Source organism: Prionailurus viverrinus, chromosome A2, assembly GCF_022837055.1.
Source record: "Prionailurus viverrinus isolate Anna chromosome A2, UM_Priviv_1.0, whole genome shotgun sequence".
NCBI classification, from domain to species: domain Eukaryota; kingdom Metazoa; phylum Chordata; class Mammalia; order Carnivora; family Felidae; genus Prionailurus; species Prionailurus viverrinus.
The window spans coordinates 157,350,848-157,372,628 of record NC_062562.1 but is presented as its reverse complement, the minus strand read 5'-3'; the positions used below and the strand labels follow the sequence as shown (position 1 = coordinate 157,372,628).

General features: G+C 53.0%; 1 protein-coding gene and 1 long non-coding RNA gene across 7 annotated transcripts; one reads left to right on the top strand and one right to left on the bottom strand.

Moving 5' to 3' along the window:
• Window positions 1–116: 116 nt before the first annotated feature.
• On the bottom strand, window positions 117–15,409 carry EPHB6 (EPH receptor B6). Of its 6 annotated transcripts, none has more exons than XM_047849714.1 (18): window positions 15,387–15,409; window positions 7,413–7,484; window positions 6,917–7,116; window positions 6,578–6,642; window positions 5,637–6,390; window positions 4,740–4,895; window positions 4,012–4,368; window positions 3,775–3,899; window positions 3,486–3,648; window positions 3,110–3,224; window positions 2,810–2,862; window positions 2,457–2,576; window positions 2,094–2,341; window positions 1,654–1,827; window positions 1,275–1,424; window positions 822–1,015; window positions 546–701; window positions 117–437 (listed from the first exon to the last, which is right to left on the bottom strand). In XM_047849714.1, the coding sequence occupies exons 3-18, from the start codon at window positions 7,014–7,016 to the stop codon at window positions 329–331; spliced, it is 3,039 nt and encodes a 1,012-aa protein (XP_047705670.1). In that variant the 5' UTR covers window positions 7,017–7,116; window positions 7,413–7,484; window positions 15,387–15,409; the 3' UTR covers window positions 117–328. The 6 variants fall into 6 exon arrangements, with proteins under 6 accessions (XP_047705670.1, XP_047705671.1, XP_047705673.1 ...); XM_047849715.1 differs by lacking the exon at window positions 15,387–15,409 and adding an exon at window positions 14,225–14,532 and having other exon boundaries at window positions 1,654–1,824; XM_047849717.1 differs by lacking the exon at window positions 15,387–15,409 and adding an exon at window positions 14,225–14,532 and having other exon boundaries at window positions 3,775–3,887.
• On the top strand, window positions 15,178–20,912 carry LOC125160611 (uncharacterized). Its single transcript, XR_007150302.1, has 3 exons — window positions 15,178–16,012; window positions 16,497–16,599; window positions 20,322–20,912. It is a non-coding gene; the product is annotated as an uncharacterized LOC125160611 (long non-coding RNA).
• The last annotated feature ends 869 nt before the right edge of the window (window positions 20,913–21,781 follow it).

The window sequence follows — 21,781 nt, the reverse complement described above, 5'->3', positions numbered from 1 at the left end:
TCTGCTTCCTTGCGCATTCGGCTCTGCCGTGTCCCCTTCCGGCAATGGCCCTGCGCTCCTTCTCCGAGGCCTTCCCAGCCCTTCCTCGCAGACTCAGCTCTCACCACACTTCCAACTTGCAAAGTTTCTTCTTTCCCTTTAATGCGGGGGAGGGCGGAGGAGGGCAGAGGAGGACTGGGGAGCGAAGCGTCCAGGGGGTTGGGTGTAGTGAGGCAGGCGCCTCTCGAGGAGGCCAGGACGGAGACTGGCTCTGGTCTCGCATATCGCTCCTGGGACCTACGGCCGGGGCCGTCCAGGGCATCGCCCACGCACAGCTGGAGCCCAGGCCTCAGACCTCCACTGAGCCCGGCTGCGTCAGGTGCTGCTGAAGGAGTTGGATGTTGTGCAGCAGTTTCTTCTGGTGGCCAGCCAGGGTGATGCCCAGGGCAGGCAGGTCTCTGGTGGGGAAGGAGTGGATCAAGTCTGGGCCCGCTTCTCTAAGATCCCAGGCATGACCCCTGGCCTGGGCCCAGAGGAATCCCCACCCCACCTCTCTCCCTGCTTACTCCAGGCTGAGCTGGACCACATCACTGAAGGTGCAGAGGCCAAACTTGGAGAAGTTGTCTTGGTAGCACTCCAGTCCAATGGCCAAAAGCCAGGCCTGGGGTGAGTCCAGAGAAGGAAAGTCCAGGGCCACAGGGTTCAGAAGGGCCTGGGAAGGTCTAAGTGAGGGGAGGTGGGTGTCAAAGTCTCCCCTTCATCTTAGCCCCCTCGCCTCAGTTTGTTTTCAGTTTGTATCTACCCTCCCTGGTTGTCCCAGGCTCCAGCCCCAATCTGCAGACCTGTCCCCAGGGCCACCGTCAGCCTGTAGAGTGTCTGGCTTTCGGATCATCTTGTCAAACGCAGCCACCAGCTGGTCAAAATGGGGCCGCTGGGTACGGTCCTTCTGCCAAGTGTCTAGCATGAGCAGATGTAGTCCCGGAGGACAGCCTGGAGGTGGGGGAAGCCGGAACTCCTGTTCTATTGCATTTAGCACCTGGGGGTTGGAGGAAGACCGTGGTGAGGAGAAGCTACTGCTAGTGGAAAGGAGTATCTTGTTGGTTAGGTCAGTGGGTGGGCTGGGATCAGGCGGAGCATGAAGCTGGAGCGGGGAAGGGACTTAATGATACGGAAGCCAAGAGAACTTCCGGTGTGAGTGGATTAGAGACTAGAGGCTAAGAACCTATGAGTCTGTGAGGCTGGTGGATTGGAAGGATGGGGGCGGGGGATCAGCAGTGTCTAGGTCAAGAGCTCACCTCCTGGTCACTCATATCCCAGTAGGGTCGCTCTCCATAACTCATCACTTCCCACATCACTATCCCAAAGCTCCAGACGTCACTGGACGTTGTATGTTTTCCGTGAGCGATGACCTCTGGGGCTGCCCACCGAAGCATACAACTTGGGCCCTGAGGGGTGGGGTTAGAAATAACAGCAGCAATAATGATCTCAGTGGCCGCATTTATTGAGCGACTGCTATGTGCTCACATGTCTGCCCGGCGTTCTCTCCTGGATGGAGCCCTGGTGAGCCCCATCCCTTCAGACACTGTGATATGCCACGGGTGGTTCAACCCTGGGTCCCAGCTGGGTCTCCAGCGCCCTCTGGAAAAGGCTGAGCCCCCCAGGCAGTGCTCTCACCTGAGGACTGTGGCCAAGACGAGCCACTTTGCACACCAGGTGGCTATTCACCAGCACGCTGTGGGCAGAGAGGGCACGGTGCACGAAGGCGAAGCTGGACAGGTACTGCATGGCTGCGGCCACTCCTCGCTGCATGGCCACCAGCTGCAGGCTGCTGAACTGGCCCTCCCGCTGCTGAGGGGCAGGGGGGCAGAGCTCAGCCTCCAGCAGCGGGGTGGGAAGCCTTGACCTGCTGCACAGCCCAGCAGGTTATCAGCATGAGAGGGAGCGGGGATTAAGGAATCAGAAAATGGCCTGGGAACGAAGGATGAAGACCAGCGGGGGTGGGGGAGCAAAGATATAGGGCTCTGTCTCCTGTCTCCGGGACAGCTGAAAATTGTAAACCTCCCCGGACCCCAGGCTTCCCCAGCCGCGCCTCCCGGCCCCCAGGCTGGACTGACCCTGAGGAAGCTGTCCAGGGGACCCAGCTCCATGAGTTCTGTCAGCACCATGAGGGGCCGGCTCTTGGTGACCACGCCCTCCAGCCGCAGGATGTTGGGGTGCTGGAACTGGCCCAGGACTGCAGCCTTGCCCAGAAAGGTCATCTGGAGGCTCTCGGTGCCTCCAGCCCACAGGGCCTGGATGGCCACAGCCTGTTCCCGCCGTCCCCGGGGCTGCAGGCGGCCCCTGCGTACTTCACCAAAGGAGCCTGGGAGGACAGGGGCAGGTCGGGGAGTATGAAGGAAGGACTGCAGGCTCACGGTGTCCTGCCCCAGTTTGAAGGGATCCCGTCCCTTCCATCCCCTTCCTCTGCCACTGCACACCTGCCCCAATGACCTCCTCGATCTTGATATACGCGGGATCCACCTCCCTGGTAAACTCCCGGATGGCCTGGCAGGGGTCCTCGTATGTGGAGGGGTCGATGTAATACTTCACCCCAAGTCCTGTGGGCAAATGGGGCATGTCATGAGGGTGCGGTGCAAGGCCAGGCTGCCCGCACACGGTGGGGGGGGGGGGGGGCGGCGTGCCCTCTTACCTACAAAGGCAGGGTCAAGGGCTTCCCCTCAGCCTCGGGGGAAGCTAGCCTTGCGTGCTGTGCTCAGCCCCCAGCTCTTGGTCTGGGAGCCCCCCCTCCCCGCCCCCCCCCCCCCCGGCCCGGCCCCTCCCCACCCCATACCTGGACTGCTGTACTGCTGCAGTTGCTCTGTGTAGCCCGTCCCACGCCGCTTCCTGAGGACAAACCAGAGTCCTGGAATGACTCCCTCCCGTTCTGTCCCCCTTTCAGCCCCCAAGCCGGCCACCCTCTGGCCAGGGGTCTGTGATCCCTCCTTCCCACCTGGGCACGGACCCTAAGGGAAGGGGCCGGGTGGCAGGAGGTGGGCGCCAGTGGGGGTTTCTGCGGTGGGCTGCGGGGCTGCAGGACGTGGGGCTGTGCTGTGGGGTGAGCGGTGCTCGGACACGGCCAGAAGGGGCTCACCTCCGGAACACGACAGCCAGCACGGTGATGGCTGCCAGCAGGAGGAAGGCCAAGGCCCCCAGGATGGACCCAATTACCAAGGAGAGTCTCTCTGGCAGCTGGGTGGACAGCTCACCTGAGGAAGCAGCCACCCAGGATCACTCGTGGGTAAGGCCACGCACACCTACATACCCCCCGCCCCCCACCGTGCACCTGCTCAGACCCACCCACAGACCCAAAGGCCAGCCGCTCAGCCATGAGACTATCCTCAGCCTCCTGGCCCACACGATCTCTAGTCTGGAGGGTGCTGGGTGAGGGGTCAAGGCCTGGAGGGCCCCCTGGGCCTCTCCTCACCATTCCCTGGTGCTGCCCCCTCCCCATCCAGGCTTCCTCTCACCTTGAGGCAGCGTCTGGAAATAGACCTTGCCCCCGTAGGGACCGTGGCCTGCGGCAGTCCGCGCCCGCACCTGGAAGCCATAGATGTGGCCAGGGCTCAGCTGGGTCACGGTGGCCGTGTTGGTCTCGCTGGTCAGGGTGAAGGAGTGGGATTCATCTTCTGCCTGGGGGTGACAGCCATTCACTCCCTGCTGCCCAGTCTGGCCCCTCAGCCCTGCTCCCACCCCCAGGCTTCCTGGCACCTCTCCCCCACTCCTGGCCCCACTGTGGGCACCCCCTCTCCTCCCCACCTGGTCATAGTAGCGGAGCTGATAGTCCAGGATATTCCCGTTAGTCTGGTCTGGCTGTGGCCAGGACACCGTGATGCTGTTGGATGCCCGGCTCACCTGGTGCAATGCAGGGACTGCAGAGGGAACTGGGGTGTGGGGGGTTAGTAGGAGGGTCTCCAGGGGCCCCCCAGGCAGCAGGAGTGGGGGAGGGGGCTGTAAGGAGGCCAGGCCAGGCGTCAGGCAGAGTAAAAGGCTCACCTGCGTGGCTGGTGCTGACATTGATGGCGGCAACCTGGGGAGGGTCGGGGCTGAGCTCTGACACCCCGTTCACAGCCTGCACCTCCAGGATGTAGGGCACATGTGCCCGGAGCCCCCCAACTAATACTCGGCTCTCAGTCAGGCCCCTCTGGCGGGGGTCGAAGTGCACCTCATCCCTGCAGCGGCGACAGGTGCCCGGGGTGCCCGTGCCAGGCTCCTGGTGGCCTCCGCATTCCTTGCACACGACATTGAAGAGCAGGTCCCCGCGTCCCCCCAGCTCCTGAGGCAGGCGCCAGTGCAGCATGAGCACTGAGCCTTGCACCTCGAACCAAAGCTCCCGGGGAGCCGAAGGCGGGCCTGGGGAGGCCGGTGAGGGTGGGGGCAGTGAGGAGGGCCAGGGAAAGCAGTCGTTGGGGTAGAGGTGGGGGAGGAGGGGTGGGCATGATGGAGGAAGTTAGGAAGCAGGGGACAGCAGGTGGCCCAGAGGGGAGGAGACCAAGAGCATGGGGTGGGGACCAGAAAGCGGAGGTGGGTGGGAGGAGGGGTAGGAGGTGGGCCAGTGCAGATGGAGTCAAGGTGAGAAGGAGGTGTGTAGCAGGGAGGGAGAAAATGAGGGAACAGGAGAAAAGTCACTGCAAATGCACACCAGCCCCATGTGTAGCCCTCGGGCACCCCTTCTCTGCCGCCCCCAGTCCCATTTCCACCCCCTGGGCTGGTGGGAGACTCACCAGTGCAGGGGGCCTCTGGGGGGTCGGAACCGGCCCTGTAGAAGCCCTCAAGGCAGGGGCAAACAGGCGCCGCAGGGTCGGGGGCGTGGCTGCGGGCTGGGCAGGGCAAGCAGGGGGCGTTCCCAGCCTTGGCCTTGTAGGAGCCCTTGGGGCAGGCTGAGGGGCAGAACCGGGTGAGGACTTCAGGCTCACTCCACTCACCGCCTCTGGAGCCCCACGTGCGTCACGTCACTCGGGCATCCTCCCAGCCTTCCACTCCCCAGGGAGGTCTCTCTTTTCCTCCTGAGACCTACCCCCCACCCCCTCTTCCCTCTCTCCCTCACTCAGGCAGATTACTTCCACCAGGTGACTGGGGTGGGAACTGTATTTCCTTGGGTGGAAAAAGTGAGGTGTGGTGGGGGACTATGGGCAGGACAAGCCCCTGATCTAGGTGTCTGGCTCGACCGTGTAACCTCCCTCTGCAGAGGCCTTCCGCAGCCTCTACCCTGCAACAGAAGCATCCCCCTTGGCTGGTATCCACTGCCTTCTCCTACCTGCATCCTGGTCACCTGGCCCTGTGAGGATCACTTCCGAATTACATGGCATATAGGGACAAAGGACCCACCCCAAGATAACCCAGGGGTGTGATATCCATCACTTCCCAGGCCTGCAGCCCCAGGAGGCTCAGCAATGTGGATGGAAGTCTCCAGAAGGTTCTAGAAATTTGAGATGAGCCTATGACACCACATTTGTGTGCTTTAGAAAATAAGTCTGGAGAAAACAAGAGTCCTTTCCTAAAATAGCTTATTCCTGAACTTTTGGAGGACAAAGTAAAGTTTGGGGTATTCAGCAGAGGCGCCCAAAGGTCGGGAGATGGGTGGGGAGATCTTGGGCAAGTGCACAGTGGCAGAATCTCACCTTGGCAGGCCTTGTCTCCGCGGGCGGGCTGGTGCCCTGGCTGGCAGCGGCAGCCTCCAACAGCTACCATCCACTTGCCCTCCCCATTGCAGTGCAGCCTGGGGGGGCTCCCCCCGGCCTGTCCCCCACTTCCATCCTCCTCTGGCTCTGCGTGAGCCACACAGGTGCCCACGGCAGCCACCAGGGAGGCGCCTCCGGCCCCACTGGCCTGCGTCTCAGGGAAGGAGGCGAAGGCGCGGAGAATGGAGGGGCAGGTGTAGGAGAAGAGCTTGACCGCCACTAAGGCCAGGCACGCCCCCGTGTCCTGGAAGGCCACGTAGAAGCCGCGCTGGGTGAGGGGGCCGAAGCTCCTCTCTTTGACATTCAGCTGCAGCCCGGCCCGCTGCCCAGTGCCGCGCGGGCCCACGGCCCAGGCGGAGGAGGCGGGGAAGCTCTCGTCCGCTGCAATCGTGTCCACCTTGGTCCAGCGTTTGAGGTGCCAGGAGGAAATGCTGTCGGGGCCATCGGGCTCCTCCGCCTGGCGGTAGTAAAGCGTGAAGGTCTCCCGGCAGGTGCCTCCGGCCACGCCCAGGCTGGCACACGCCCGCACGGAGAAGTGGAGTCTGATGTGTGCCCTCTGCGCTCCTCGTCGCTCCACAAAGTGTGTCTGCAGCCAGTTGTCCTGCCCGGTGCCCGGAGGGGCCCCTGCCACATGGCATGCCTCGAAGGTCCGAGTCAGGCGTCGCTGGTCGTCCAGAACGCTCACTTCATCCCACTGTAGGGAGGGCGGCCGGGGAGACACTGTTAGCTGCATGCAGAGCGGGGTAAGAACACGCAGAAGTCCTGTTCCTCTTGGGAGAATGAGTCTTACCCCATTAGTCTCTACCCAGGGCCTCCCTCCCAAGTTCCACACTCTAGGAGCAGGGTGGGGGAGGTGTGCTGGGGTCAGGAATGCCACTCACCCCGCCTGGTGGGTAGGTGAGCCAGCCAATCTCAGATGTCTCTCCAGTGGTGTCCAGAAGCACCTCTGCCCAGAGATAAGAAGGGCCACTCAACGGCCAAGCCTCCGGCCGGTGCTGCTAACCCTCACCACATTCCCATGAGGAAAACAAGAATTCCCCTCTCTGGTCCTTTGAATCCACCAGCAGGGGCACAGCTGTCTGTCAGGAGCCTTTCTCGGGAACCTTCCCCATCCTCTGCCCCTTCTTGACGTCTTCACTCTTTTCTGCCTTTTCTGAATCTTTCCCATTTCCCACCCACGGTGGCAGGTAGGGAATTCTCCAGTCTCCCCTCCCTCTTACCTTCCAGAGCCAGAACTGAGGACGCCAGCCCCAGGACCCAGAGACTGCACACCATGCCCGCCACTCCGCTCCCTGACCGGGCGGCCCCCTCAGCAGCCATGGGGCATCTTCAGGGCTCCCACCATTGCCCTGGCCACCACCCTGCTCCCAGGCGGGGCTGCTGCTTTGTAAGACTGGGGGTCTGCTGCCGAACTTGTTTCCTAGGGAGACACATGGGACCAGAAGAGGCAGGTGGCAGGGAACTCCACTGCTACACAGATGGCCCAGACCCCAAAACCTGACTCTGTGTCTTGTCCGATAGCTCTCAAACCACCCCAGCACCAACCGAGGGGTAAAGGCCTGTAGGAAGCCGACTTTCTCCTGACTCGCGCCAAGTCTGCCATCTTAGAGGGCCATGTGATGGGTCACTCCCTCCCTATTTCCCACAGGTGACCCATCTCTGAGCATTTCTTACGGCCCTCCCTTAGAGCACAGGGTAATTCTGGGCCAGTCTTACCCTTTTCTTCTGGAAGGAGCTATTTCAGTTCTTTCTCTTCATTTCCTCTCCTCTCCTCCTCCTACGGCCACCCTGCGTTGGAAGTCAGAAGATTCTTCTCATTAAAACAAGCAGAGTAGAAAGCTGCTCCTTCCCTAAGGACACACGATTCCCCCTCGCCAGCACCTCCTGACCCACATAAGACCTGGACCCTCTAGACATTGCAAAGAGGCAGTGAAGCAAGAGGGAACACAGGAAAGAGCTGTGGGGTATGATGGGAGGGAGGGTGGGGGAACAGACATGAGAAGAACAGAGGCATAAAGATGCCTTCTGAGGAGTGGAGAAGGGGTTGAGCTCTGGGAGACTGGCATGCCTACATTGTGAACAGAGGTCTCCTGTCCACAAAGGGTACACTTCTATGGCATGCGGAAAAATAAATGTATGCCACATATAGGAAAAAATGCTTCTAGCATGCTCACAATGAGAGGACAGAATAGGGAAACAACAGTGGCATGCCATCTTGTCCTAGGAGATGAAAAATGCCCTGGGTTGAAGGAAATGTGAGAAACAGGCTTTCTAGATTCACGGCGCTTGTAAGTTCAAACTGGTGTTTTCTCTTGGAAGGACACTTGGCAATGTCTAGCTAGCAGCTTCACTTCTGAGAGTTTGTCCTTCAGGTACTGTATCCTTTTTTTTTTTTCAACCTTTATTTATTTTTGAGAGAGAGAGAGAGACAGAGTACAAGCAAGGAAGGAACAGAGAGAGAGGGAGACACAGAATCCGAAGCAGGCTCCAGGCTCTGAGCTGTCAGCACAGAGCCCGACGTGGGGCTCAAACTTGCGAACCGTGAGATAGTGACCTGAGCCGAAGTGGGATGCTCAAGTGACTGAGCCAACCAGGCGCCCTGGTACTCTATCCTTGGATCTGGTTGCACAGAAGTTCAAACATGGATATTTATTGCAGAATTGTTTGGAAGGGAAAAACCTGTAAAGTAACTGTTCATCAAGAGAAAGATGGTTAATAAATTATGGCACAACCTTAAAAAAGAATAAGGACAACAGTTTATGCACTGATTACAAAAATAATTTCTAAGGGTAAGTAGTCCATGCAGAATGGTATAAAGTGTGTTCCCAATTGGGAACCTAAAAAGGCCATCCCTGTACAAGCACACCCCCATGGCTCACAAGCACATGATGAGGGGGCATGGCTGCCTCCAGGGTCACGATGAAGACCAGTGGGCTCAGACCTGCCTTTGCTCATTGGTCTAGATATTAGTGGGGACCCATTTCTCTCCTTGTGACTGAGTCTCAAAAGTCTGCAAGTTGCATGGACCAGAGCGGTACATTCCATTTATTTCTGTGAAGAAGAAAATAAGAGGCAGGTTGTTCAAAGCCGTCAAACTGAGAGAGAAAAAAGAAAGCCATTGGAAACTGGAACCTATTTCCTCCAGGACAGTCATGGCCAGGTGATCCACACCATCATTGAAAACTGCACATTTCATAATGAGGTCAAAATCAAACTACTGCACTATTTAACTTCGACAAATAAGAAAGTCATAATTTGATTCCTGCTAATCTAATTTCTCCTGGCAACGCTGGCTGTCTTGCAAGATGAAGCCTTCAGTGTCACCCCCATGTGGTTGTCATGAAAGGGCACAGCTTTTGCAGCTGTGTGGGCTGGTGCATAATGGGTATCTGCCCATCAGCCACTGAAATTTCCCTTTCATGCCACTAGAACCCTACTTGTGAGATAGAGTTTAACTTAGAGGATATAGCAAGTAAGAAGCATTTCCAAATCACCCGGTTGTACACCTTAAACTTACACGACGGTATACGTCAATGGTCTCTCAATAAACCTAGAAAAAAAAGGAAGCATTGCCATACGGCAAATGATTCCTGAGAAACAAAGGTTCTTTGCAAATACTGTCCTCAATGCTGCTAGAATCATTCACAGACTAAATGTTTCAAAGAACAGGGAGACCATGAAGTAAAAAAGCAGGGCCCCACCATCAATGGCTGCTCAGTAAATATCCTGAAGGAACTCATGTTGTGGCTGCATCCCCCAAACTCTCTGTGGCTTAATTTGGAGACATGCTTGTCACACCAAGGCAGACCAGACTCTGTCCAGCGCTATAGGGTCTTTAGGAATGCTGTTATCAAGAACTGAAAATGCCAGCAAAATGTCTTTAAACAAGGAAAGCTATTATATCACTTGCCCAGCAGATATTCTCCAAAATAGCCTCTTTCAGGCAGAAGATGGATGGATTCTGGAATATGTAACAAAGAAAAAACTGTAAGCACTGTGTCTTCTTCAACTTATAACTAGACAAATAATCATGGAGAAGGAATAATAAACACTTTGGATGCATCTCAATGAATTTTTGGTGGGGGGGTGGGGGAGACAACAAGAGGGAAGAGATATACTGCAGATCATATCAGCTGCACAATATGGAACATTCTAGAAGATGAGGGATGGCAAAGTATTTGCTTTGATGACCCACAATACAAGCAACACAGTCGCTTGTGGCTACAATAGGGCGTGTATGCACAGCCTCAGCGTGCATCTTAATGACAACATGAAGCTGGCCTGTCTCCAGAGGATCCAGAAAAGAGCAAAAGCAAAAGCAATTAGAGAACACGTTAAAGCCACTCAGCTTCTGTCCTCAAGAGGCATCAGGAAGAAAAGAATTAAATGGAGACATTGCGTGTGGATTGCCACTTTCCAAATTTTGTGCAGATTTTTGCCAAGAACAAAGATATTCATTAAAAAATGGTTGAGGATCTTCAAGTACCCAGAAGTGTCCCTTGCTGTCCGAAGGGACCTCTTTTCGATGTGGATCCAGAAGACTGAAGGTTATAAATGAGTTCCTTCAGAAAACAAAAACTGGTTGAGTGAGACTAGGAGGTTAGGTCAATTCTCGCTTATCAAAAAAAAAAAAGATATATTCAAGTCTTTTCCTTTTTAATATATAAAAAGAACTTGGGTGTCTCTCTATGGCAAGAATAAAAATTAGGAAAGAGGAAACTTTAAGATATGGAAGAAACTGCTGTCAGCTAATTCCTACCACCGCAGATTCTTTTGAAAGAAGTTTCAAAGGCAGAAATATAAGTGACAAGAACACGCGCTCCATCCACCTGCCTGGAATACTAAATAAGCAGGACTTAGAACTTGATTTTCAAAGGTGCCTTCAGTGGCTGAGGACTAGGACATCTTTCCGCATTTAGTCTAGGAGTGTGTCCTAGAAGCAGTCAAGGGCATCCCTGTTGCAACACAGGTCGGGGGGGGGGGGGGGGGGGGGGGGGGAGGGGGCGGGGGGGAGGGGGGTGGTGTGAGGGTGGGCCTGCTTTGGATCCCTCTAACTTCTTGAGCTCGTGAAGGGAACCGGTCCATGCTGAGAAACCCTTTAAGCCATGAAAGAGCAGAAAACTTCTCCCAATCAGGGAAACATTCACATTTCAGATGTGTGTATGGTTTGAAAAACAGAACACCAGAAGCAGCAGAAATGTGGATGGAAAATGGAAGCTCAGAAAAGAAGACTGATTAGACAAAATTTCATATGACAAAAATTGCATTCTATGACTTCACATTTTTTTTCTCAGCTTCTTTTCTACATATATCACTTTACATCTTTTCGCTATAGTAGACACACTGCATCCACAAGCCTGCTACATTTCTTTGGTTTATAAAAATATGACAGTTCGTAGGCATCAGAATTGTGTTTTGTTTCCAGAAACTGGCAAAGATGAAAGATGTGTAGACTCTTAGCTTATAAATCACAGCTTCTGAGTTCTGTTATCTTTAAAAATGAGAGACTTAAAAATACATTACATGAGTACATCTGTAAGAATTTAAAAAATTAACTGTCCTCGAATTGAAATGTTAAATACGTTAATTTTATGAACAAACTGAGATGGCTTAATATAGTTTATGCACCTCGATCCACAAAATGAGTCTTAAAAACATTAAGTGATATAAACCTTATGAATAAGCTTGAAGGAAGGTACGGCAGAAAATACACTGAGCCGTTAAGACTGGTTCCTTCCTGTAGGAGGGAGAAATGAAGGATAGTAGGTGGGGGGTCATTAACTATGTCTTAGGTATATTCCAATGGGTTTCCTTGTTACAACGAGCATATCTCATTTTTACAATTAAAACAAAATCTCATCATGACCATCGAAACAAAAAAAAAAGGAAAAGATTTTCAAAACCCAGACTAACCTAGCGTATGTTTACATGTTATCCTCCCCCCACCCCCTTTTTCTCTCTGGGTTTCAAAATAATCTAGAGATTTTCATCTATGAGAAGAAAGCAGAGAGAAAGAGGCAGTAGGAGTTGGGAATAAATGAGCAAAATAACTTTATCCCTGGATTTTCTTTAAGCTTCTCTCCGAAGAAGTTCAAATTGCCCCACTGACAGTACCATGCTTCTCTTACTCGGTCCTAGGCAAAGGACTGCAGCTTTCAGGGGGGGGGGGGGGCCAAGGCGGCTGGACACTCAGAGCACAAGACAAGGGCATCGTCACTAAGTGAGCCCAGACGGGAACATTCGGAGAGGCAAAGCAGGCTGCGGGGCCCAGCAGGGCAAGGGAGGTCCCAAGGGCAAAGGGGCCAATGGTTAATGTGTGGTGTGACAGGTCCTCACACCTGTTAGCCACAGGGTCAGCGTGGGAGGGGTCAGAAGCACAGTCCCTGTCCTCGTCCTGTTCTGCAGCTGTTAAACGCCCAGGAAATTCCAGGATAATCCTTGCTCAGCTTAATGCTGCTGCCTCTACCCTTTAATCTCCACCTTGGACATGGTCTCAGTCGCCGTCTCTTGGAGCTCTGGCTGCCGGCCTTGAAAAGGATCCCCTCAGCCCTTACAGCGGCATCCAGAGCACACAGTGAGGACGTGGCTGTCCTCTGGCGCTTCTGGCCCCTGCCGCCCTGGTGGGAGAAGCCAATTTGTGGATTACCTAGCAGAGGAGAGTCCTGTGTCCCGTGAGGCCTCCAGCCTCCAAGAATGTCCCCCAGAGCACGCAGATGCAGACGAATGTGCCTCCCACTCCCAGGCTGTGGAGCTGGGGGAGGCTTTTAAGATGCAGGCAGTGTCTGGGAGTGGCAGACAGCCACTTAGACTGAGCCACTCTGGCTGTGCACGGACCACGGACACACTCATGGCTTTGGAAAAGGGCGGAAGGGAGGATGTTGGTGCTGTCAGTACGTGTCTGCGGGAGATGAGTACATGGAAGAGTGTAGAAGTCCCCAAGAGCCAGGACCAGTGCCCGTGGGAGCAAGTGCGAGAGCGTATGAGGCAATGTGTGTGAGGCGAGATGGGTGCAGGGCAGCACGCGTGCTGGGAGGAGTGCGTGTGCGTGTGTGTGCGTGTGTGTGTGAGCATGCACATCAGAGCAGATCCGGCGTGCTCCTCATACTGATGCCCACGAGCCCTTCTCCTCACCCTGGGTCTGTCCCCACTCTACCCCCAGTGGGCCTGTCAACTGCCCTCTACCCCAGGAGTCGCTGCTGACCAAACACCTGGGCTGGGAGAGTGCGAGCTGAACAGGAAAGAAGAGAAAGGGAAACCAAGGCTGCCTCAACTCCCCAACCCCGCCAACCTGCCTCCACCTAGTGGGAGGGAGTGCGGCGGGGACATGGGACCTGGGGCCTAGCTCAGGAGAAGGTGAGGAGCTGGAAAAGCGGCCGACAGAGAAGAGGAATGTTCCAGCCCTTCACATGCTCAGACCGCTGGTGCCTGTTGCTCCTAGGCACTCTGGTGACATAATCGTCACTGCCAGCCATCTTCTTGAACCCTGAATGAACCAACAGACTCCCAAGGAGTCCCCTCTCTAGGCCACTAGGTAGGTACACAGAAGCCCCCACCCTCGCCTTCCTGCAAGGAAAAAGGGCCACTGCTCTGAAAGAACCAAGCAGCCCCTCAAAACAGCACCCTCAAGAAACGACAAGTCCCAATCAGGCAATGCCCATTACCTGGACATCTCCCCGCACTGCCAACAGTTCCACAGCACCTTCCCACCCAGCCAGCATCTCCCCTTCTGGAACCTGAGTCAAGTTCTCCTGGCGGGTGGAGGGCCTGGCCCCGGTTTAACTTATTGGGAACAGGCCCAGCCGCTTCTCTCCACCGGCACCGCCAGGGACATTACAACATCAGCTATGCTGGGCCCAGGCCAGCTCCCCCAGGGATGGGAGGAGCGAGGGTGCCAGACAGCCAAGATTGGAGGGTGGGGGTGGGGGGCAGGTAGGGCCAAGCACCCAGATGCAAAGCGAGGGGGTGGAGCTGGGGCAGAAGCAAGCAGCAGACTTTGGTTGCAACTTGGGGGTTACGGCCGGGGAGCACGAACGGAGCCTTCTCTCGGCTCCACGGCTTAGGGGTGGGAATGGGGGTGGGGGAGCCGGGGGCAGGCGTGGGATCAACGTCCTCGCCCCTCCCAGCTCCGTGGGGATTGGAGAGATGCCACGGGAGTCAGAAGGGTGGGCGATCCTCTTCGGAACGCTGGGGGCCAGGCTTGGCGAGGACCCCTACGTCAGGACCCCCAAGCCAGAGCCAGAGCAGCGCCTCGGGAGACACAGTGGGGGATCGCAGCAGCGAGGGTGACAGTGGTGTCAGTGATGGCTGGTCAGAGGTCGGGCAGCCAGCGTGGACAGTTTCGCACCCCTCACGAACCCACCTTCGCCTTGGGGAAGGACACTCAGCACTCCCCCAGGGGGCCCCCCAGGATCTGCAGAGGCCCAGTCTGGAGGGCCCCTCTACTTTTGCAAACCTGGACGCCTCTGTCCCCAGGCACACCGCCCCCCCCACCCCACCCCCTCAACGCCGCCTGGCACCCCGGGGCTCACCTTCCGCCGGCCGCAGGCTCCGCAGGTCTGCGCCCCCCACCCTCCGAGGCCCCGCGGTGGAGCCGCGGCGCCCGCGTCTCCGCTCGGGTGCGGGGACCCCGCTGCCCGCGGCCCGGGTCCGCTCGCCGCCGCGCGTCTCCGGGGTTCCGGGGCGGCCGGGGGGCGGTGGCCGGCGGCGGGGGCTGCTCTGGAGGCGGGGCGCCCGGGGATCGCGCGGGGCCCGCGTCGCGCTGGCCGTCGCCGCGCTCGGTCGCGGGTCCCGCCGCCCGCTGCTCGGCTCTGGAGCGGCGGCAGGGGCGAGCGCAGCCCGGCCCGCCCCCTCCGCGTCCCTCCCAGCCCGGCCCGCCCCTCTCCGGCCCCTGCGGCCGCCCTCCTTCTCCCCTCTTCCGGGGAGCCGAGCCCGCCCTCCCGGCCTGGGCGGCGATGCGCGGGGGAGAGCGGGGTGGAGGCGCGGGGCTCGCCCTGGGCCCGCCTGTGCGCCGGGGCGGGGGCGCCTCCTCCTCCCGGCCGCGCGCGGCGGGGGGACCGGGGCGCCGGGGGAGGCTCGCGCGAGGGGCCCGGAGGGCGCGGGCGGCGGGCCGAGGTGTTTAGACCCCCGGGCCGGGCGCGGGCTCGGGTCCCCGGGAGCGAAGCGCACGGGCGGCCGGCCGACGGCCGGGGCACCGCGGGGCACGGCGGGGCAGGGCAGGGCAGCGCGGCAGCCGGCCCGAACGCCCGCGCGCTCTCCCCACCCCTGCTTTTCGGCTTCAACTCTAGGAACTAAACCCGCTGTTTTAGTTCCTACTCAGGTTTAAACTAAGGTGGGCGTGAGCTGCGAAGAAGAGAAAGAAGGAAAAGAAGGGGGTGGAGGGAAAGACAAACTGAGAAATCTCGGAGGGTACGGGGGTGGGGTGGGGATGGGTAGGCAGCAGTGGAGCGGTGGCGGGGGGGGGGCGCATCTGGGTTATGAAAGTGTCTGTGATCTAGCCTTAAACTCTTCCGCCTCTTCGTGACCCTGGATGTTGGTCAACGCTGGGGCTGCTGACTCCACCCTCCCCAAAGGGCTGGGAAGCCTGGGTCTGAAAGGGGAAGTCCAGATGTAGGTGCCTGGCTTTGCATTGCCCGGGCAAGTCGTGCACCCCTGGGTGGCTCCACCTCTGCCCGCTCCCCAGGGAGAACCTACCCACAGGGATCTGAGGCGTTGAGAGGTGCCTGGAAGGTTGGAGGAACCGAGGGGGCGCCGCGAGGAAAAATGTTTCCGCCCACCCCGAGCCTCTCCTCCGACCGGGTACAGGATTTGGGGGGTCTATTGTTCCGGTCCTACAGCGCTGAGCCGGGGCTTTCCCACGAAGTGCTGCTACCACCTGCTGGTTCTTTCAAGGAACACAGGCGACTGGTGGAAGTCCCTCTGGCCTTTCCCCCCTCCTCCCCGTATCACCGGGTGGCATCTCAGTTCTCCCACTTACTTACTTCGTTTATCCAAGACGAGGGAAAGCGCTAGCTAGCTGCAAACGGGCTGATCACAAAAGTGGTACTTAAGGAGCATTCAGAAACCGAGGAAAATTGTGAAAGAGATCTGTGAGCCAACAAGCACAATAAAGGAAACAATGCAACTCATTAGAAGGCACCTGGGAGAAACAAACCGGCTTTAATGAATTGGGTGAATGAGTGATGGAAACTGAAAGGCGACTGAACTAGTCCCCACTTGGCAAGGGGGTTGTTCCCTCTCGATATCTGCAGTCAATTAATAAGCCTAATGATGTTGAATGATTCTGCATTTGGGCAGCTTCGATAAGTCCGCTTGCACCGGTGAGCCTCACCAGATCTTGTTTCTTCCCCTTGCTCTGAAATTCAGTTGGTAGAGAGCTGCTTTCATTTCCTTTCCAAACCAGGCATCTCCGAGGCCTGGAAACACTTTTGTGAAGAAACCTGAATTTACATTGTATGTGATATTATATAACTCATTATCCTAGTTACAGTAACAATATGACTGCCAGAAAGCTCTGGGTGCAGTGGAAACTTTTGTTTTTTTCTTTAAAGCTCACGATTAAATTATGTTAAAAGCAGCAACAAAACAAAAACAGAAGTTACTTTATAAAACCCAGAAATTCCAGTAGTAATTTGCAATGCATGGTATATGCTGACAGCATAGTAAAAATATCTGTTCTTTTCTATTGCCTGATGTATCCCATTGTTAACACTGCCCATTAGGTGCCTATGATCTGAAATTAAGTTTTTGTTGTGCGAGGCTTATGTAATGAGCATTTTTTCTCTTGTTGATAACATTTGCGAGGGGTCCAATCTTCAGAGAAAGCACCCTTGTACTCTGCAAGCAAAGAGGTGATTCCGATTGGCCCTGTATCATCATCTCCTGTGTGTTAAACCACGTTGTAAAGGTAGGTGGAGAGCACAGAACGCATTGTTAAGTTATGCTGCCACCTGCAGCTATTAAAAAGCAACGTAATGAATCTCTTTTTAAAGTTGAACATAAATCTTTGCCATAATTTGTTCAGTGCCTGGCACACATTGGGTGCTCCGAAGTGTTTTAGAATAAGTGAATCAAACATAATAGTATTTAAACTTGTTCTGCACTGGGGGCAGGACCTAATAACGTTTGTGGCTCACAGAATCCATTATCTTGGGACACGGCCCTCTATCATGTAAATCTGGAGCCAGATTACAAAACTCCAGGTGGCTTGGGATGGATCTTTCATTCTGCCTCTTTTCTTTTTCTGTTTTTGCCTCCTCAGGCTTTCAGTACCCAAGGATGCTCAATTTCTTCCTTCTTCGTTATTTCCCTTTAGGATGATGGATGCAGCCTATGTTATTACAGAGAGCTTTATAAGTAACTTCTGGGATAAGCATTCTAGTAAAAATCAATAAAGGAATTTGCAGAGCCCCCAGATCTCTCATACCAAGACATTAGTTATTTAGTTACGGTTCCAGATACACAAACTTACAGGGGCCCAGTCACTTCCCTGACCTGTCTCGAGGTCCTGTGGCTTTTTTTTAAAATTTTTTTAATGTTCATTTATTTTTGAGAGAGAGAGAGAGACAGAGTGCGAGCAGGGGAGGGACAGAGAGAGGAAGACACAGAATCTGAAGCAGACTCCAGGCTCTGAGCTGTCAGCAGAGAGCCCGATGTGGGCTCGAACCCACGAACTGTTAGATCATGACCTGAGCCGAAGTGAGATGCTTAACCGACTGAGCCACCCAGGCAGGTGCCCCAAGGTCCTGTGGCTTCTAAATACAGTCTTATTTGCCAAAAGCTGATGTCTAGTCTCTAAATATTGTGCCCCATAAAAATGCCAAGTGCCCATTTACACAACTCATACTTTTTCTCCCCATTCAGAAATTTCTAGAGTGTTCTAGAGTTTTCCTACAGTACAGGTTTATTTGAAGGACAAACCCAGTTTGCAACTGACTTTTAGACCGATGGTGATTGATATCCTGGATGCTCACTGAAAGTGAGTGATCTTCAAAGTTTCCCCATGAGAGCCTTACACTATGACATTACTTTAACCAAGCAATAATCAAAAGACATTCAGAAGTATCAGTGTGCAGAGAGAAAAAGGAGAGCTCTTGTCTCACAACAGAATGTTTTCTCACTTAGAGACTGACTTCAGCTGCATGACACGGCAGCAGTGTTGCACAGAACAAGTGCAAAGTCGCAGGGCGGTGGTTTAAACAAATGGAGTGATTCAGGAATACGGGGGCAGCTCCTGGTCAGCAAGACTTAGGCTCCTGCCTTCCATCTTTCAGGCAATGCCTTGTTCTCCAGGTTCTCAGCATGTCAGCACTGCTCCAGCTATAATGCTGTGAGCTCTGGTCAAGAAGAGGAGGGACCCAGAACCAAGAGCAGAGCTTTGGCTGCGTTAGCACCTTTAAAGAACCTTTCCGGAAGGCCCACCCGCTGACCTGTCCTTGTATGTTATTGGCCAGGGTTGTGTTGCATGACCACCCCTACCTGAAAGGGACAGGGAAGTGTGTGCTTCACCAAATAAAACTCAAGTTCTGTTTGTGAGAGAGGAGAAGAGAGAGAAGTTTAGGCGACCAGCAGCCTCTGCTACAAATGAGCAAAGATGATCACAGTTTCATACGATTTCCTGCAATCTGTGAAGACAGAAGCTTTCTGTAGGACATCCTTGCTGGTATTTTCTCTCCAGTCCATCATCCTCAATACGTATTTTAAGTGCTCCAAGGTGATTCCTAGGAAAGTTACTGTAGTGAATGGAAATGCTAAGAGCTTCCTATCACTAAAATAATTATGACCTCATCTCAAAAGAAAAATAACAAATCCTCCGCAGTTACTCATAGAAACAATCAGAGTTGCAAGCATTACGCATTTTAATAAGAATTCGGGCAGCCCCCACTGGCAGGACAGGGTTGATGCGGGCTCCTCTCGCCACACTGCGTCTTCCCTTTGTCAGCTTGGTCTTCGTTCTTCAGATCTAGACAGGATGTGAGGCACGACATGATGCCCCAGATGGAGCAAATGATGCCTACTCTGCTCTTCCAGTCAAATGCAGTCTTGTCCTCTCGCTCCAGTCCCAGATAGCGTTCTCTGAAAACACCCTCACGACCCCACACAGGAAAAGTGGCCTCTGTTCCTGCAAGATCTGCCTCCAGCTCTAGACGGACATCTAGAAACAGCATCTTCTGTTTCCCGGGCTGCTGGGTGTTTCCTGGGCTTAGCTGACAGCTCTCTATCTCTGCATTTATCCGGGATTCTGGAATCTCCACATCAGACCTTGAAGCACCAACAAAGGGAACAAGTCACTACCAAGAATGAGTCAACAGCACCATCCACAAGACTTGAGCCCTTTCAAACATATGAGGCAAAGTTGAAAAGGAAGAACAGTGTCAGGTTTTAACGAACAAGTCTTCCCCTTATATTCATACTGAGTTGAGAACAGATCCGAAAACTATTTTAAAAGGTTGGAATAAAAAGGGAGTGAGGAAAAAAAAAAAAAAAAGGAAAGCACAATAGCCAAAATAAAATCTTAGTCATGCAGAAAGAAAGAAATGACAAAACTCTGGGGAAAACAAACCGGTGAAATATAACCTATGAAGCTGGAAGGCTCAAGATATGAGACCTAAATTGATTATTTTTTAAATAACAGAGAAGGTAAAAAGTTTGGAAAATACAGTAGGAAACCCTAACCTTAAAGTGATAGTTCTGGGGGCACCTGGGTGACTCAGTCAATTAAGTGTCTGACTCTTGATTTTGGGTCAGGTCATGATCTCGCAGTTTGTGGGATCGAGCCGCACGTTGGGCTCCACGCTGACAGCATGGAGCCTGCTTGGGATTCTCTCTCCCTCTCTCTTCCCCTGCCTTGCTCATTCTCTCTCTTTCCTCCCCCCTCAAAAATAAATAAATAAACTTTAAAAATAACAATAATTCTGGAATGGGAAAGATCAAATACACAAGACAGAAAGAAAGTACAAAATTAACACAATTTATTTTAACATCTGGCACATATTAAGTACTTAACAAATATTTATCAAATAGTTGAATTAAGGGGCGCCTGGTGGCTCAGTCCATTAAGCATCTGACTTCGACTCAGGTCACGTTCTCGTGGTTTGTGGGTTCGAGCCCCACATTGGGCTCTGTGCTGACAACTCAGACTCTGGAGCCTGCTTCAGATTCTGTGTCTCCCTTTCTCTCTGCCGCTCTCCTGCTCACACTCTGTCTCTGTCTTTGTCTCTCTCTCTCTCAAAAATAAACATTAAAAAATTAAACATAGTTGAATTTAAAAAATCATGAGACTGAAAATTCGGAGATTTTGCTATTTTCTAAGGACAGCTGATAAACAAAATCAATGCCAATATACATTCTGGAGAAAGTTTTCCACTTAATGCCTTGTAAGTTTACACACACACACACACACACACAATTTGTATTTAACAATAGTTAAAATCAAGATCCTTTCATATTTTTTCTCTGGGGCATTGATTAATGGGAAGGTAGTAGAATCACATCTTCAGAGCTTTCAGAAGAAAAGTGTAAAACACTTGGTGAGTTTCTCAAAAGCCGTTCTCAGCCCTTCTCCTTAGCTCCCCTCAGTGTTGAGGTGAGGGCCTAAATAACTGCCCTCCTGGTCTTTCTTTCAATTAGGGGTGGATGCCAGGCCTGACTCTGGTTCTCGAGAAGAAGACAGACTTCTGCTGGAAGCACTTGTGAGAACGCTTTTGGCTTTCTATGAAGAGACACAGATTTGGCTGATGTGGCTTTCTCCTTTGTCGCATCTTGAAATCTTCTGTTGGACGTTGTATTGGTCTCCTATCAATGCCATAAAAAAAAAAAACTTAGTGGCTGAAAACCACACAAATGTATTATCTTACAGTTCTAAATTTGGGTCAGAAGTCCAAAATGGGTCTGAACTGGGTTAAGGAAAACAAACAAACAAAACAAAACAAACCCTCAAAGTATAGGAGGGCTGTGTTCCTTGTCTAGGCTCTAGGGAGAATCTTTCCTTGCCTTTTGTAGAGCAACTTCTGGGGCCACTGCATTCCTTAACTCATGGTCTTTATCCTCAAAGCCAGTAATATCGGCTGAATTCTTTTGCTGACTCTCTTCCGTCTCCCTCTTCCACTTATGATTATAGTGGGTCCACCCAGATAATCCAGGATCATCTCTGTATCTCAAAGTCAGGCGATTAGCAACCTTAATTCTATCTGCAAACCTAATTCCCCTTTGCTTTGTAAACTAACATAACATCCTAATTCCAAGGATCCCGATGTGGATTTTTAGGGGACCTCCCATTATTCTGCCTACCACAGACATGATGGCTGGAGCTTCAGCATCCCTATTAGCAACAGGGCCAAAGCCAGAAACTATGTACTCTTTTTTGTTGTTGTTACATGAGAAAAAAAAAAAAACATCTGCAATTGTGGTTTTTGTTACCTGTAGCTTCATACCTCTCTACTGGGTAAGGACTCACACATTATATCCCCAGCCAAAGGTTTATTCTTTTTAAACATCAAGATGGGGTCATTCTCAGATCTGCAAATTCTTGGAACACTTACCACTCAAGACTGTTTTCTAGTAAGGCACACAACAAATGTACCCTGAATAATCAAGAAATGAATAAGGAATTGCATTCTTCATTAGGGAGGTTGTGATTGAGAAAAAGTGGTTGTAATCAGTGAAACTATCTAAAATTGTAGGATAAGTAAAATACAAAACAAAATATAAACCTGCAAAACACTAATAACAGGAAAATTAAGTAATTGAGGGTAATTATGGCAACAAAAGTAAAATGCTCAATGTAAACATAAAAAGAAAGTCTTTCTTTTTTTTAAAAGAGATTTTAAACTCCAGATTAGCAGCACCCAAAATATGAAAGAGAAATGACAAAGGTAGAGATGTCATCGGTGTTAATTTCCTTCATGCCCATCAAAGGAAGTCAAGAGCTATTGTTGGCATAATTAGGCAAAAATAACTTTAATGTTTTAAGATAATCATGTAAGATTATCTTTAAAATAGAGTGTTAAGGCTGCAAACCGTAGATAAAAGCTAAAAGCAAATGGACATATTTCATTCATCTAAGAAAATATAGATAAAAGATAACAAGG